This window comes from Sorex araneus, chromosome 5 (genome assembly GCF_027595985.1).
Source record: "Sorex araneus isolate mSorAra2 chromosome 5, mSorAra2.pri, whole genome shotgun sequence".
NCBI lineage: Eukaryota > Metazoa > Chordata > Mammalia > Eulipotyphla > Soricidae > Sorex > Sorex araneus.
The window spans coordinates 91,958,808-91,977,393 of NC_073306.1; the positions used below are offsets into that span (position 1 = coordinate 91,958,808).

The window sequence follows — 18,586 nt, forward strand, 5'->3', positions numbered from 1 at the left end:
TGCACCCAACAAAGGAGTATCAAAACACATAAAGCAGCTATTAGCAGACCTGACGAGTGAGAGCCACAGCACACAATAATATTCAGGGACTTTAATATCCCATTCTTACTAATAAGCAGATCAGCCAGATAAAGAACTAATGAGGAAACAATAATCTACAGTTGGGACTCACAAAATATGTGTCAATAAATTCACAAACATTAAACTCATATCAACTCTCTTCTCTTTGATGATGTTGATTATAATGGTTCGGGGGCCACACTCAGCTGTGCTTAGGGCTTACTCCTGACTCTGTGCTCAGAGTATCATACAAGGTATCAAATTCAGATTGGCAGCACGAAAGTGAAGCTTCTTACCCACTGTACTGTCTCTCCAACTCCAAACTGTCTTTTCAAAGCTATAATGTGAATGCTATAAAACTAGAAACCAACCACGAAATGAAAATTGGAAAAGAACTCAAACATACAGATATTAAACACCATGCCACCAAATACAAGGACAAGGAAATAGTAAGTTTCTAGAAATAAATGAAAATGAAGACACAACAATAAAAAATAAAGAACAGGGAAAAAGCAATAGGAAGGGGAAAGTTCATATCAATACAGGCTTACACTAGGAAAGAAGAAAAATCTCAAAGACACAATATAGCCTCACGCCAACAGAAACTAGAAAAAGTACCGATGAGACCTAAAGCCTGTGAAAGGAAGAAAATAATACATATTTGAATAGAAAGAATCAAAATTGTCCTCAAAAAAGCAACTAAACCAGGAGTTAGTTCTTAGAAAGGATAAAAAAAATAGCAAACCCTTAGCTAGGATCATGAAGGGAGAGAAAATCTTAATAAACTGGATGAGGAATGAAATGAAGATTTCCTAACAAAAACCACAGAAATACAAAGATCATAAGAGACTATCACAAACAACTTCAACCACTAAGTCAGAGAAACTAGAGGAAGTGGAAAAATGCAACCAATAATCAGAAAGGAAAAATTACACACACACAAAAATACACACACCCATATACACAACTACTTATATAATCTTAAAATGCAATTCTATCTTAACAAACATTTTTCATAAAATAGATCATTTCCAAAAGGAAAGAAAGGAAAAACAAGTCCCAGCTGTCACAGCAAGGGCCTGTGCTGGGAAAGCTTCGCTGGGTACCAGCTATACATATGTCATCCGTGTTCACGAGTATAGAGTCGGTGCCTCTTCTTTTCCAGTGGAGAAGTACACAGAGGCTTCATCATAGAAGAAAAGATCTGGGATTGGCACCCCACAAATATATTCAACTCTTAGCTCAACCATTCCAAGCTATGGCAACTTCCGTTTTTTCCATTCTATTCTCATCCTTTACTCTCTTTCCTTGACTTCCTCTCTACTTATTAAGCAGACAGACGGTTTATTTTTCTATTGTTTCCCCTTTCTTGAGACTTATGTCACAGTATTTTTTTCCATGCAGTTTTCTCCCAGATTTCAGTTCTGTCCCAATAAATAATAAATCAAACTCCTTTTCATTCTGGGATTCTGCATGGCTCAGAATAATGAGAAAGATAATGTATCTTTATGTCACAGACCTGGTCAGTATGCAGTTTAGGGCCTGAGTCAAGGCATTGACTTGTCATTTTAAAGTGGAAATATTCTTTGTTTTAATTAATAATATTTTACCATGAGTCTCTTGCCCCTGCGCCTGGCTGTCTTCACAGGGGACCCTCGAAGGGGGTGGGTTGAGTTTCCCTCCCCACCCCAAGCAAAGCCCCCACAGCCAAAGACCTCCGGAACCCAGCCACAGCCATGCTCAAGACCCCCTCCACCCATTCAGATGAGCCTCACGCATGAAGGAACCAGCAGAGGAGCCCAGGTGTGTGGGAGCCGGGGCTGACATCTCCAAGTCTGCTCAGATCAGGACTGGACCTCTTCCACCCAGATTCCCCCATTTTCCAGTACCTAGGCAGTCACACCCAAAAACTGCCCCCAGCGTTGTATAATCCCATCAATGGCCAACATCCAGAGACTATAAAACCAAGCTCCTGGAAGCGCATGGCTGTGACATCTTATATCCTAGTTCTCCCTCTCGGAGAACCTGGCAAGCTACTGAGAGTTTCCTGTCCACATGGAAGAGCCTGGAAAACTCCCCATGATGTATTCATATGCCAAAACCAGTAACAATGATGGGTATCATACCCCTAACCCTGAAAGAGCCTCCAATGTGTTACTGTTGGGAAGGATGAGTAAAGAGAGGCTTCTAAAATCTCAGGGTTAGGACGAATGGAGACATTACTGAGACCGCTCGAGAAAATCGACAATCAATGGGATGATGATCATTATTTTAAAAATTGGCAGAAAAGTTTTAAGACGAAAACTCTTACAACTTCACAGCCCAAATCAATCCTTATTACTGCTTTGCATCTTTATCAAATGTTTTATATGAAAACATATGCATAAAAAGTAATGTGGTGGGCTGGAGTGATAGCACAGCAGGTAGGGCATTTGCCTTGCATTCGGCTGACCTGGGTTTGATTCCCAGCATCTCATATGGCCCCCTGAGCACCGCCAGGGATAATTCCTGAGTGCAGAGCCAGGAGTGACCCCTGTGCATCGCCGGGTGTGACCCAAGAAACAAATAAATAAACAAAAAGTAATGTGGGTTTTTTGTTGTTGTTGTGGGGAGGGAGCATTTAGGGCCACACCCAAGTGTGTTCAGGGCTCTCTCTTGGCTCTGTGTTCAGGGATTACTCCTGGCAGAGCCTGGGAGACCACATGCAGTACCCAAGACTGAATCTGGGTCTGCTGCATGCAAGGCAAACACTTTACCCTTTACCCACTATACTGTCTCTTTAACTTCTAATAAAGGTGCTTTTTAAACTGACTGCTGAAAAGATAGTACAGAGGTTAAAGTGTTTGTCCTGAAAATGGTAGATCCAATTTCAATCCTCTTGGCACCACATCTGACCCCTGAACACTGCCAAAACTGAGTCCTCAGCAAAGAACCAGAAAACCCCCTGAGCATTTCTAGCTGTGCTCCCCCAAAAAACAAGAATTTTTTTGTGTGCTATAGAGATAGTACAGGAATTTAGACATTTGTCTTGCTCACAGAGAACCCTGGTCGAATCCTTTTACTGTGTATAATTCCTGAGCTCCAGTTTTGCATAATTTCTGAGCACAAAGCTGGGAGTAAGCTCAGAGCACCACTAGGTATGGTCCAAAAGCAAAAAAAGAAAAAGAAAGAAGAAAGAAAGGAAGGAAGGAAGGAAAGAAGGAAGGAAGGAAGGAAGGAAGGAAGGAAGGAAGGAAGGAAGGAAGGAAGGAAGGAAGGAAGGAAGGAAGGAAGGAAGGAAGGAAGGAAGGAAGGAAGGAAGGAAGGTGAATCTGAAGGTTTTTGAAGTTCACATCCAGCTGTTATCTTCTTAGTGTATTCTTAATTTAAATCACAATCTTCTAATCATTGTGAATTCAAAGAGTGAGTTTCTGCTGTGGACTTTTAAATCTTCCAGTACTTCAGTACAACAAGCCACGAGGATCTGAGCTCAGAAGTTTTCTCTCCATATATATGCTCTCTTCTGTAAGGCTAGGGGGAGGAACAGCTGGACTGCATGTGGGAATACCTCAAAGCTGAGAATCCCGTCATTCTAGATCTAACTTTTTCTCCACTAACATCTGCTTTCACTGCCTCCTCAACTGGGGGCAATGGCTGAGATGTGAGTATTAAGACAGAGCATGACAAAATAGGGGTAGGAGAGGTGGCAGTGTTAGAAAACAAGTCTGGGTTTAAGGCACTGCAGGGCACCTCTGCTAAGTGGTCTCCTGAGACCCTTTACTCACTGAATATTCCAAAGAGTCACTTAGATGAAAATCAGACTCTCAGCAGATTAAAAACTTGTGGCTCAGGGCAGGAAATGGTGAGCATTACACAAATTCCATAAAAGGAATTAATGTGTGAGGGCTGGAGAGAAAGTGCAATGGCAAGAGCTCATGTTTTGCATGTAGGAAACCTGAGTTCTGTTCCCAGGACCACATGGTACCACAAAAGAGTGAGAAGTGTCCCCTAAGTCCTAAGCCAGGAGTAGCTCCAAACATCATCAATACCATCATTATTAAAGTGAAAAAACCTGCATTTAAAAATAGGGTCTGACAAGGGTTTGATGACTCCAGGGTAAGACGCAACAATCTCCACACACTTTCCTCCAAGAAAACTATTTTGGATCATTTTCAGAGGGTCATTCATAACAAGCAATGCAAAATATTTAGGACCTACTCTTGAGGCAGGCTTGGATGTCAGTGGGAAATTTTTAAATAATGGTGGTTGAGAAGGTATAATGGTGGTGGGATTGGTGTTGGAATATTGAATGTAATAAATTCCCAGCACCGCCAAAATATGCTGTATGGGGAGGTCTAAGAGACTGTATAGTGGATAGGGCTCTTGCCTTTCATATAGCAAACCCAGAATCAATTCCCAGCATCCTACATGTTCCCTCAAGCTGCACCAGGAGAGATTTCACAGCATAGAGCCGGTAGTAATCCCTGAGCACTATGAGTATGACTCAAGCCCCCTCCCTACACCACCAAATGCAATGTGGCATTTGCACATGCATGAATAGAGTGGCTGTTGTGTCATGGGGGGAAAAAAGCTCTGTGTCAACACCCAAAAGGAGAGAGAGAACAAAAGGGAATGCCCTGCCACAGAGGCGGGGTAGGGGAGAAGTGGGGTGGGGGGGATGATGGGGTCATCAGTAGAGAACGGGCACTGGTGGAGGGATGGGTACTCAAGCTGTGTATGACAGAAATACAAGCACGAGAATATGTAAATCTGTATCTGTACTCTCACGGTGATTCATTAACAAAAAAAAATTAAATAAATAAAAAAAATTAAAAACTTCCACAAGAAAAAAAAGTTCTGTGTCTTTGGGCCCAAAATTTATTTTAGAGTAATGAAATGTTTTAAAATTGACTACAGTGACATTCCCCAAACTGAAATGACCCTAAACACTAAGTCAGGCATTCGGGTGAGTGATTTCTGTAACATGTCATCTATACCTCAGTCCAGCCCTGGGAGAGGGAAAGTACCCCACTCTTGCTCACAGAAGCCCGGGGCTTGGGTCCCAACTTTGCTCCTGCCCAGTGGCAAGACTCTGCCAACCTTGCAACAAGTAGGGAGAGTTGCCCTCAGCAGGGCGGAGAACCGTGGCCGGCTAGTGGAGGCTGAGTTCCACTGCTGCTGCTGTCATTGGTATGACTGTGACATTCTTGGAGCCATGGCTGTAGGGCACAGCTCACCAACAAGATACTCAGGACCATGCCACAGAACTCAGCTTGGGATTTCCAGAACCTACAAGCAGGGACCCTCTGACTTCATCCTCATCCCTCTGTTTCTGGAATGCTTCAGCAGTCCAAGTTTGTAGGACTAGGCAATGGAAAACTGTCATTTTGAAGGCAGCGAAAACAGGGCTGAGGGTGACTGAGTCCACAGAGGGAGCCCTGACTCATGACATTTCTGGTGAAGTGCAAAAATGCTTATTTGTCTATTTGTGTAGCAGAGAGGATACTTGCTTAGCACACAGTTCAATCCCTAGCACCTCAGAGGGTCCCTTCGAGTCCTGCCAGGAGTAATCCCTGAGTGCAGAGTCAGGAATGAGCCCTGAGCACCACTAAAACAAAACACAAAAACCCTAATTTGTTAACCAAATCTCTGGCTTGTGCTCATCCTGGCGTTTCTGCCTGGCACCCCCATACCTCCATCTCACTCCCAGCCAAGTGCAGGTGCTTCTTCCAGCTGTCTGGACATTCAAGTAAAATGTCATCACAATTCCACTTTCTTTCTCCACTCCTTCAGTCAGCCATCATCCCACCCCATGCCCCGCAGTGTACTTGCTCTTTCTCATTTTCCAGGCACCCTTTTTCCTAATCAACTTCCACTTAGTTGAATTATATTGACACCTGCTGATGCATAGATTCCCACGAGGAAATAGTCTAATTTAACTGGTTTGGTTGGGCCCTGAGCACAGATAAATATTACAACTTCTCAGCTGAATGAATATCAACCAGGGTTGAACTGGGGTGGAGAGGTAGTTGAGGAGTTAATGTGCTGGCCTGAAAGGTCGCTGACCCAGGTTTGATCTCTAGCACTGCAAATGGTCCCCTAAGTACCACCAGGAGTGATCCCTGAGCACAGAGCCAGGAGTAAGCCCTGAGAGTGGCTGGATGTATCCCTAACTTCTCCCAAAAAAAAACATGAGCCAGGGGATGGGGATATGGTTCAAGTGATAGGTCCGAGCCTGAGTGGAACCCCAATACTGCATGGTTCAGGTGCTCAGGAACATAGGAACCACTATATTCCTATCCCCCTGAGTCCACCAGACCAGCTCCACCAGGCTCGGGCTCCTATTTTGAAAAAGAACCATGAATCAGTTGTTCCCACATCACTTGGATTCCAGCAGTAGCTCCCTGGCCAGTCTCCTGGTCTTTACCTTCAATATCCTGCCCTCCTGCTGCAGCTTTAGACAAACAACACCACACTTTGTCAATTTTCCAATTCTCAGCAAATGCTGTCTTCTAGCTTTGACCTATCTGATGTTGAGCAGAACAGAAACAAGGGGATTCATCCTTAAATTCATTATTTCTAGAACTTTCTGCCATTCCTTCAGGGCATGCTGGCTTGAAACAGTCTTTCTAGGGAAGACCCCTGCTACTCTCTCTCCAGCCAATCACCCTGTATCTAACCTCTGTCCATTCCTTCATCCTCTGCCCTGGCCCACCTGTTTCCCTTCCTCTGATTAAGGCCCCACAATTTAGCATAACTCACTCCCACATCCTGTATCTACAAACGAGAGCTTCTTAATTTTGTTTTTAATTTTTGGGGGTGGCCTCCCAGAAATTCTTGGCCAAGCAGGCTGGCAGTTCCATTTAAGAGCCTGAGGATGTGGTGCAATTGTGCCATTAGTGTGGGCCTGATTCAGTCATTCAGGTGGTGCTCAGGCTTACAGGCCTGCACCTGACAATGCTCCAGTGGTACCTGGGATGAAACTGGGGTCAGCCAGATGCAAAACATGAAACTTAACCCCTGTGCTGACTTTGACCCATACTACTAAGAGTGGTTTGAGGCTTTTTTTTAGTGGAGGGTCCCAGCCACACCCAGTTATGCTCAAGGGACCATATATGGTCTCTGGGATTGAACTGGGGTCTGCCACCAGCATGACAAGATCCTTGACCCCTGTACCTCTCTAGGTAAAGTTCTGAGCATATATGAAGGGCCATAAGCTCTATTTTTAAGCATGAATCCATCTCTCCCTCAGGACTGGAGGCAGGAGAAGGGATCAATTTCACTTCTAGTTGGGTTTCTCAGAGCCAACATCTGGGCTTGGAACACTCCATCAATGTTATTCCCCAAATTAAGACAGTGTGGACACAATCCACACAATAGAAGAACTTACCTTGAATCTGCAACACAAATTTCCCTTCAAATACGTGTTTTCCAGTCGTGTTATATATGTTCACTGAGTAATTCCCACTATCACTGTTTTCCAGATGTTCAATCTTCAGAGTTCCATTATCGAAAAAATAATATTTCCCCTTCTCCTGGGAATTCCAGATGCATCCTTTGAACTGTGCGATCTTGACTTGATTTTTTTCCAATCGTATGTCTTCTATATTGTTATCGCACTTAATGGGAGTTTCCCAATAGACTTGCTCACCCAGGGCACCCCAAGTACTAGTCTCCACACTAGCTATAAAAAATCAAGACAATGACTGAGGTCAGAATACTTAGTACCTTGGAAAACTGAGATGGAGCTCCTTTGACTCAGGGCTCCAAAGAACCTTCTCACATCAACCCACAAATCAACTTACCTTTGGAAGCAAAAAAGATGATCAAAAGGTGGCTGGCTAAGATTTTATAAACAAGGTTCATCTTTGGAGTTAGTTTCCTTGTGATTCTGAGCTCTTCTTGCAAAAAGAACTGAAACAAAACTGGAGGGATCCACCCACTGAGAGCGAGTTTAACCACGTGCTTCTTCCTTTTTTCTTCTTTCATAGTAACATAGAAAACACACATGCATGCACATTCACACACTCACAGAGATAATAACCTTACAGGTGCATTTGATCATAAACTCAGGCATGTTTATGAGCAGGTTCCCTGTTCATGGGTTGAACATCACAACAAACTTACGTGGATTTCATTATCCCTGTTGATGAGAAGAGGAACTGAGAGGTCATGTAGTGAATTGCCTAATCACCCTTTGCTAACAGGAGACAAACTCAGCCCTACAGTCTGTTTCCAATGGCCCTGGTGCACATAGCAAGATCACATAGGAATATGCAGAAGTGTCCAAGTGGTCCATGAAAGAACAACCCAAATATGTATCCCATTACAGTAAATATTAGAATATTTAGGATAACATTACAAAGTCAGATTCCCACACACACCTGTTTCCCAAAGGGCACTTTTAATGTTCTCAAATCTTTTTGTGATTTTAAAAAAACCTACTAATTGTAGCTAAGCTCTAAATGCTTGAAATCTTCAAGTATTGGTGTTAATATTGCAATGGTGTTAAGATTGCAATTCACAGACAAATAAAAATTTGAGAGCAAACAAAAGGCATGGAAACTGAGAACTATCAAACAACCAGAACAAATAATCCTAAAACATGTAAGACAGCAAATTCAATGGATGGTAAAGGAAGAAAAGGGGGGGGGGGCGCTGTGTGCAGCTCGGTGATGAATACAGGAAGAATGGTGCATGCAGGAAGCCCTGGAGTAGAGACCAAGGAGAGAACAGAAAAAAGAGAAACTTTTGATCTGGGATATAGCCTGGTGCCCCCAGTAAAGTGTGCCCAGAGGCCAGATTCTAGGAAAAGGGGATCCTCACTGACAGATTTTTAAAGCAAATTTCCAATTTTATGTTTGAGGCTGTGCTCAGGGTTTACTACTGTTCTGTACTCAAGGATCACTCCTGGCAGTGCTCAAAGAACTATATGTGGTGCTGAGGATGCAACCCAGGCTGGCTGTGTGCAAGGCAAATGCCCTGCCTGCTGTATTATCTCTCTGTTCCCTGAGTCTTTCAGTGCTTAGGAGGAGTTCAGGGTTGTACCCACATATCAAATTAAGATTGGTCATGTGCAAGGCCAGGCCTTAACCCCTGTACTATCTCTCTGGTCCTCCAAACTCAGTTTGCTTTATTTTCTATGATGGGCAAAGCATATAAATGGAAAGCATAGATGGAATGCTTTACTAGAAAAAATATCAGTACATGTCTGAGACAATCTCTTATGTGACCCCAAACATACAGATCTTCATCCTCAATTTACAGTGGGGTTATGTCCTGATAAACCCCAGAAGTCAGAAATGGATGTATGCCCTTCAAAAGACCCAGACACATCCTTTCCTGCAGTGTGCGCTGTTGGGTGCCAGCAATTTCCCTGTGATCACGGGGTTAGAGCTGAGCTGCCGCCAAGAACACAGTGAAGGAGTTTGGTAAAAACTAACCCTTTCCAGGGGCTGGAGCAATAGTACAGCGGGTAGGGCGTTTGCCTTGCACGTGGCCGACCCGGGTTCAATTCCCAGCATCCCATACAGTCCTCTGAGCACTTCCAGGGGTGATTCCTGAGTGCAGAGCCAGTAGTAACCCCTGTGCATCGCCAGGTGTGACCCAAAAAGAAAAAAAAAAACTAACCCTTTCCAGAGGGGTGTCAGGAAAGGAAATGGTGGTTCAGAGTTCAAAATACTGTTTTAACAAAGGCAGATTCCTTTCACACAATTGTAAAGTGAAAAAAAAGTAGATCTAGTCATTATATCAGGGATCAAATATCTGCCAGAAAAATAGAATCCCATGTTTCACTTCAGATTGGCAAAAACTAGAAATCCATGACAAGAATGTAGGAGTAACAGGAACAGTCCCTCCCGCTCCAGTGGACTGGAGGCGTGTGTCTGCTGGGGAATGAAAATCAACAATTATCACCAAACTTTAACATGTACCTTGAGGGGTTTAGGTTGCTGACAAAAAGGACTGGAGGTCTAGATGCAGCCTTTGCCTGTGGAAACCCGGGGTCTCACTCTACATTGTCCCCTAGCACTGCCAAGAGTGGACTCTGAGCCCCACAGAGGGGTAGCTCTGAGCACTGCCAGCTTTGCCTCCCAAATAAAGGGAAAATAGTCTGTATCGCCACAATGTTCTTGATTTTAGAAGTTTGTCCTATACAAAGATTTCATCACTGTATCACTGTACCACTCTCATCAATTTGCTTGAGCGGGCACCAATAATGTCTCCATTCGTCCCTGTCATGTACTAGTGTAGCCCAATGGTGTATTGGGGGCTCTTTCAGGGTCAGGGGAATGAGGACCAACATTGGTACTGTTTTTGGCATATCAAGTTTGCCACGGGTAGCTTGCCAGGCTCTACTGTGTGGGTGGGATACTCTTGGTAGCTTGCCAGGCTCTACGAGAGGCATAGAGGCTTTGGGGTTGGCCTCTAATTGCCTTTACAGGTTTACAGGTGTTCCCAGTCAGGCATATATATATATACATATATATATATGTATATATATGACTTGTTGCCTACTGTCTGAACCCCATCAAATATGGTGTGGTAATTATGGAGAATGGGCAGGGACTGTCTTATGATGTGAACCGGAATATGTTCACTCATGAGTGAGGCTCGGCCTGAGCATGTGAAAAGCGGCCTGAAGCATGGCAGCAGTTGGGTTGTGGAAGTCGGCTGCCGGGGCTGGGTCCCTTGGGGTGGAGAGGGCTCTCACCCGCGCCCCTCTGGGGCACCCTGAGTGAAAACAGCCTGGCGCAGAGTCTAGTGGCATGGTTATGGGGACCTCATATTATGAGTTCTGGATGGTGGCAGGAAGTGGCTTATGGGTGTGACCCCTAGGTGGCTGGAAGCTGGGGGAAGTAGGCAGAGGATCTCTGCTTCTGGGTCCCATTGAGCCCGGAGTCTAAGGTCACAAAGTTCCGTATTACCTGGGTTCCATGGGACTTCCCTCATGCGTGAGGCTCAGCCCGAGCCTGTGGAAAGTGGCCTGGAGTGTGGCAGAAGTTGGGTTGTGGAGGTCAGCATAAGATTTCATCAATGTGCAAAAATTCTATTCAAGCATATTTGTTTGTTTGTTTTCTGCTATTTTTTTGGTCTGGGGGGATTGTTTTTGTTTTTGTTTTTGCTTTATTTTGGTTTTGGACCACACTTGGTGGTACTCAGGAGAACATATTGGATGCCAGGGTTCAAACCTGGTTCAAGTGTGTGCACACCCTCCCTGTGGTATTTATTATCTTTCCAGGTTCTATTGAAGGATATTTGTTGTAGCATTTTTAGTAAGGAAAACTGCAAGAAACTACTATTAGAGTATAGTTATACCAGGAAACGTCATATAATACCATATATAAGGAAGTAATATGTTTCCTGACATAAGTATATTATTAAAAATTAAAAATACCTTTAAATAGACTGGTCCATGTTGTATCATAGCTTTTGTACCATATCATACTATACCATATCATACCACTTTATACTATACCGTGCCATACAATACCATATCACTGCATACCACACCACCCCATGCCATACCATAGTCATACTACACTGCACTATACCATCCTTCCCTGCATTACACTATATCACACTATAGTATTATTAGCATATAAAAGAGGGAACATCTGGTAGAATTTGACTAAACTAGGAGAACTCCCCTTTCATGACTTCAATTTCCAGGAGGAAATCAGGAAGGAAGCTTTTTAAAATGAGCTTTTGTAAAGTTAAAAATTTGGGTAACAAGTACATTGTTTCTATAATGAAGAGTTTTTGAAAAGAAAAAAATGCTTGAGGTATGCATGCATTCTCCTCAAGCCTGAGGGGCCTGAGGGGCCTGCTCCAGTCCACTGAGCTGAACAATTTTCAGCCTTTCAAGGTCTTACCTGGATTCTGTGGCGGCACACCCACACCCCACCTTTAAGGGCAGAGGATCTCCCACCTCCACTTTCCAGGCAGTTTCCCCAAGTTACCTGGGCCTATACAGAACAACTTTCTGTTCTCTTTGAAACATTCCTTCCATCCCTCTTACAGTTCAGTGGATTTCTGAGCAACAAAGCATCTACCAAGAGTGACTGTGAGGACAACCAGATGAAAAAGAAAAGGATCAATATATCTGATTTTGTCTCTTGCCCCCGCACCGAGCTGTCTTCACCAGGGCCCCTCAGAGGGGGTAGGTTGAGTTTCCCTCCCCACCCCAAGCAGAGCCCCCACAGCCAAAGACCTCCGGAACCCAGCCACAGCCATGCTCAAGGCCTCTAAGTCATGTTCGGAGGTGCCTCACGCATGAAGGAACCAGCAGAGTAGCCCAGGTGTGTGGGAGCCGGGGCTGACATCTCCAAGCCTGCTCAGATCAGGACTGGACCTCTTCCACCCAGATTCCCCCATTTTCCAGTACCTAGGCAGTCACACCCAAAAACTTCCCCCAGCGTTGTGTAATCCCATCAATGGCCAACATCCAGAGACTATAAAACTAAGCTCCCAGAAGCACATGGCTGTGACATCTTATAGCTTAGTTCTCTCTCTCGGAGAACCTGGCAAGCTACCGAGAGTTTCCTGTCCACCTGGAAGAGCCTGGAAAAGCCCCCATGGTGTATTCATATGCCAAAACCAGTAACAATGATGGGTCTCATTCCCATGACCCTGAAAGAGCCTCCAATGTGGCACTGTTGGGAAGGAGGAATAAAGAGAGGCTTCTAAAATCTTAGGGCTAGGACAAATGGAGACGTTACTGAGACCGCTCGAGAAAATCAACGATTAATGAGATGATAATGATGGTAATGATATTTGATTTTGTATTATTTCAAACTTCCATGTCAAAAGAGACATAAGGCATGCAAGGACAAAGTCCTGAAACAGACAAGTTATTTGCCAGCTACGGGCTAATATTATTAAAATTATTTTTTCCTTAAAAACTTAGAAAGCAAAGACAGACACCTTGATATTAAAATCGTAAAGGTCGTCAACAAGACAGTCCCTATGAGAGGAAAGACAATTGAGAGGTAAGCCTAGGAAAAGATCATGGATTTCATAAACAAAAAAAATGCAGATTTTCATTTCAATAGGTCCTTATTTAATCTTTTACTAAAAGAGAAGGGGAAAATATGAAAAATACGTGAAAAGCATGTTTTTGATTCAGCCTATATAAATGCAGGTAGGTATCAGTTTTCTGCTGAACAACAGTATGAGTGATTTGGAAGAATAATATATATATATTTTTTTTTTTCATTACAGGTATACAGCAATGATTTTACCCAAGAAGCGAAAGGACCCAGAGGCTGGAGGATAGGACAGTGGATGGAGTGCTTGTCTTACATGCAGCTGACCCAAGTTTGATCCCCAGCACCCCATAAGGTTCCCAGAGACCACCAGGAGTGATCCTTTAGTTCAGAGCCAGGAGGAATCCCTGAGCACTACCAGGTATGGCCCCCAAACAAACAAAAAAGAAGCAATACTGTTCATTCGTTGAAAATGGGGTCAATTTAAATGTTTAAGAGGAGAAAATTGATTAAGTAGATGTGGACAAACTATATAAGGGATAGAGGGGAGAGGTCATCATAAACAACATCATCCCTTATTAATTATTTGGAAGTGTATGTCAGCTGAGTCATCAGCATCCTGGAGTTGATTTCAAGAAGGGATGAAGTTGGTCCTGCTTTCCCTGCTTCTGCTCTTCTCAGGTCTCTTCATTGCATCAGACTTCTCAATTAATTTCCATTCCATTCTTTTGATTTTTGTTTTTTGGGTCACCCACCTGGAAGTACTTAGGGTTTATTCCTGGCTTATATCAGGGATCACTGCTGACGATGCTTGGGGAACCATATATGGTGCCAGGCATCAAACCCGAGTCAGCCACATTCAAGGCAAGTGTCTGACCTTGCTTGGGCCCTAGATTTTCTTTCCATTCTAAGCAGCCTCCTATCTAGCAAGAGCTTCAGGTTCTGATGGGGTGTGAGTGTGTGCGTACTCATGCACATACAGAATGGACTCATGACTCATTCAGTTTCTCCCTCACCATAAACCCTCCAGATAAGACTTGTCTACATCATCAGAGACTTTTTCTTTTTTTTTTTTTGAAACTTTTTATTCTTTTATTGAATCACTGTGAGATATACAGCTACAAAGTTGTTTGTGATTGAGCAATATTCCTTCACCACTGTATATTTCCCACCATTAATATCCCCAGTTTCCCTCCTGCCACCCCATGCCCCTTGCCAGCTTGCTTCTACAGCGGACACTTTTCTTCTCTCTCTCTCTCTCTCTCTCATTGCAATTTTAGGCACTTTGGTTTGTAGTAATGTTACTGAAATGGTATTATGCATATCTCTTCACCTCCTTTCAGCACTCAGTTTGTATCCAGAGTGATCATTTCCAACTATCATTGTTATAGTGCTCCTTTCTCTGTACTAACTGCACTCCCCCTTCCCCTTGGCAGCAAGCTTTCAACTATGCACCAGTCCTCCTGGCCCTTGTTTTTAATCTTTGGATATTATTCATATATTATGTTTTTTTTAAATATCCAGCAAATGAATGTGATCATTCTGTGTCTGTCTCTCTTCTTCTAACTAATTTCATTCAGCATGATATTCTCCAGGTCCATCCATTTATAAGAAAATTTCAACGTGCAATCACAAAAAGGGGCAGGTGGCAGCGGTGCTCCATGTTTCCCACCGCTCACATTCGGTAGTCTGGTGCTGCTTCCCCCACCCCTCTGAGGTCGAAGGCCTTGGGCAGGCGAAGGAACGAGGACCAAGCTGGTTGCTGATTAGTTACCCTTTATTCAATCTTTTGTCTCTCTCATCTCTCGCACTCTTCCTTCCTAGCTCCTCATTCCTCCATCCCCGCTCTCTGGATTCTCCTCTCTCCTTCCCTAGTCTCTTCTCCCTACTTGTCTCTCTCCATCTTGCCCTCTGGGCCACACCCAGTCTGGTAGCAAAATCATCATAAGAAAGCCCTTCCTGAGGGCCCACCATGTTCACAGGAAATACCACCTAGAGGTATTCCAAAGCCCTTCATTACCGCCTGCAGGCAAAATACCTCCTAAGGTGTTTTTCTCCTTTCCTCAGTCCAAGAACTCCATCAACATCTTAATACTAATTATTTTGTATGGACACAGTAAGAGATACATTGAGGCTGGCTTGTAGGGCAGCTCTCCTGGCAACATCTTGCCACAGACTCATACTACAGTGCTCAGGCCAGATAAATCATTCCTAACCCTAGCAGGGTCCAAATCTAGTTATTACTTTTTGGATCATGACAGCATTTGTCCATGACTAAGCTCTTAACTTATAGTTAAGCATTAAGCACTTTGGCCAGGCCCATCTCGATGCCAGGGTAGCACATAACTCACCGCTTGCCCTGGATCCGTTCTGTCCCTCATTGGGACCCTGCTTTTGGAGGTGCTAGGAAGTAAGGGCAGCTGAGGCTTAGGTCAAGAGAACAGATGCCCAGGAGGAAAATATCATGTAGAGTCAAATGACTCCCAGGTTACAAAAGCATAGCATTTTTTACAGTCTTCCTGTGCCCATACAAAAGGACATGGCTCTGAATAAACTATGGAGAGGACTCAAGGAGAAAAGAAAAACAATATTTACAAGTCAACGGAACACAAAGAAAGAAGTTACAAATAAACACAGAGGAATGGGAGCACTGTTACGGGAGTAACCTAATAAATCTAAACTACCTGAGGCTCTGTTATCCTACATTTTATTACTTCATTTTTCCTAACAATGGCATAGTATTCCACTGTGCGGCTATGCCATAGTTTCTTTAACCAGTCGTCTGTTCTTGAGCACTAGGGTTGTTTCCAGATTCTGGCTATTGTGAATAGTACTGCAATGAACATAGGGTTCCTTTCTATTCTAAGTGGCGTCCCATCTAGCAAGAGTTTCAGGTTCTGAAGGCATGTGTGTCTGTGTGTCTGTCTGTGCCTGTGTGTCTGTGTGAGTGCAAAGTGAAAAATCTCACCATGACTCATTCAGTTTCTCCCTCACCATCAACTGCTCCAGCTTGTCTCTGTTCTATCATCAGTGACTTATTCTAACCCAGACTAAATCAGAATACTGGGGAGAGACCTCATGGAAGGAATGGGGGAAAGGAGGAGGGAGAAGGGGAGAGAGAGAGAGAGAGAGAGAGAGAGAGAGAGAGAGAGAGAGAGAGAGAGAGAGAGAGAGAGAGAGAGAGAGGAGAGAGTGATGGAGAGGGGAGAAGGAATAAGAGACTTTCTCAGAGGTCCTGCTTTGGCGCTGGCCCCTTACTGGTAAAGTACCAATATCCTTATTCCCACCTCCCATGCTGGATTAAGGTAAGGCCTTCTAGAAAATTAGGGTATAGGCTTCACAGCATCTCATCCGGGAATTGCTCTTCTCTGCCAGACAGGTTCTGTAGTTAGAGATTTTAAAGGTATGCCAGGAGGGGTAGATCCGGGGTCAACACTGGGGTCCACACACCTGGTTTAAGAAGTTAGACCGGCACATTGGGGGTGACAACTAGCAAGGGAGGGCAATTCCTGGGTGAGGTGCTGTGAGGCCTATATCCTAATTTTCTGGAAGGCCTTAACTTGATCCAGCCAGGGAGGTGGGAGTAAGGAAGTCAGTACTTTACCAGTCAGGGACCAGAACCAAAAGCAGGACCTTTGAGAAAATACTCATTTCTTGTCCTCTCTCCTGCCCCACCTCCTCCTATTCTCCCTCTTCTCCCTCCTCTTCCCACCATCCCTTACATGGGGTCTGTCTCCCCAGAGACTGATTTAATTTGGGTTAGAATAAATTGCTGATGATGGAACAGAGACAAGCCTTAGCAAGAGGGGTTGATGGTGAGGGAGAACCTGAATAAGTCATAGTAGGATTTTCCAGTTCACACTAACACAGACACATACAGACACACAGACACAGACACACAGAAGCTACTTCATCTATACCCTATATCCCAGGCCAAACATTTCTTTATCTATTCATAAACCATGGTAACACACAAAGACAGCCCAACTGCAGGGGCTAAAACATACAACAACATGCAGGAAGAAACTACAAAATGCAAAGGTCACAATGGTAAAACAATTCAGAAACTCACCAGGCTTAGTGAGTAAAGTCCTAGCCCAGCTGATTCAAACAGTAATAACGAACTATATAGCCTCTCAGATAAGGAATTTAGAATGGGGCTGTTAATGATGCATAAGGAGCTCAAAGAAACAATGGAATGCACTGCTGACAAAATGCAAAAGGATATGAGAGCAAAAATGAGGAAAATGCAAACGAAAATACAAGCAGAAATGACAGACCTCAAAAACTTGGTAGGTGAAATTAAAAACTCAGGGGAAAAACTCAGCAGCAGAGTAACAGCTGCAGAGGACAGAATCAATGAGCTCCAAAATGAGGTGTAGAGAATCTCCACACAGCAGCAGAAAATGGAAAGGAGCCTCAAAATAAACTAACAGATACAAAGAAAGTCATGATGAAGCCAAGAGGAATAATACAAGAATCGCTGGGTGCAGAGGGACAGGAAGACCCTGATGAAGAAGCAACTGTCAAAGACATCATTGCTAAGATGTTCCCAGAGCTGGAGAGCATATGCAAACAGATTCAGGAGGCCCGAAAAGTACTAGATAAAAAATATTCAAACTAAAATACTCCAATATATATCCTTATCAGAGTGATGAAAACCATAGATAGAGATGAAATTCTGAAGGCAGAAAGATTGAAGAAGGAAATTTCTTATAAAGGAGCATCTTAAGATTTACAGCTGACTTCTCTGACAAAATTCTCTGGGCCCAAAGACCCATATGATCTTATCAATAGATACAGAGAAGGCAGAAATTGATGACAAAAAATATCTGAAAGATCAATGAAACCAAGAGCTTGTTCTTTGAGAAAATAACAAGATCGATAAACCACTAGCAAGACTCACATAGAAAGAGAGAGAGAGAGAGAGAGAGAGAGAGAGAGGTAGAGAGAGGGACCCTTAATAAACAGAATCAGAGATGAAAAGAAGGACATCACAACAGAACCACAGAAATTCAAAGGATAATCAGAAATTACTTTGAGAATCTTTATACCAAGAAAACCTCAAAGAAATTGATAAATTCCTGGACTCCTGTAATCTCCCAAAGCTGACCCTAAAAGACTTGGAATACCTGAACAGACCTATCACCATCAAGGAAATTGAAGTAGTAATCAAAAGTCTCCCAAAAAACAAAAGCCCTCGCCTAGATGGATTCACTAGTGAATTCTTCCAAACCTTTAAATCCTGTTCAAGCTTTTCTAGGAAATTGAAGAAACAGAAACACTTCTAAACAGTTGCTATGAGGCAAAAATTATCCACATGTCAAAAGAAGAGACAACACACAGAAAACAGAAAATTACAGGCTGATATCCCTGATGAACACAGAGACAAAGATCCTCAACAAAATCTTAGCAAATAGAATTCAAAGACTCTTCAAAACGATCAATGCCGGAGCGATAGCACAGCAGGTAGGGCATTTGCCTTGCACGCGGCCGGACTCAGGTTTGATTCCCAGCATTCCATATGGTCCCCTGAGCACTGGCAGGGGTAATTCCTGAAT

The 18,586-nt window shown here is 43.5% G+C and overlaps 1 protein-coding gene across 1 annotated transcript in view; it reads right to left on the reverse strand.

Annotated features, from left to right (window-relative positions):
* CD2 (CD2 molecule) overlaps positions 1-7,910 on the reverse strand; it is a 30,951-nt gene extending 23,041 nt beyond the window's left edge. The window contains exons 1-2 of the mRNA XM_055140854.1: positions 7,845-7,910; positions 7,430-7,723 (exon numbers count right to left, since the gene is read on the reverse strand). Coding sequence (XP_054996829.1) covers positions 7,430-7,723; positions 7,845-7,905 — 355 coding nt within the window. The 5' untranslated portion in view covers positions 7,906-7,910. The remainder of the gene's footprint in view (positions 1-7,429; positions 7,724-7,844) is intronic.
* Between the last annotated feature and the right edge of the window lie 10,676 nt (positions 7,911-18,586).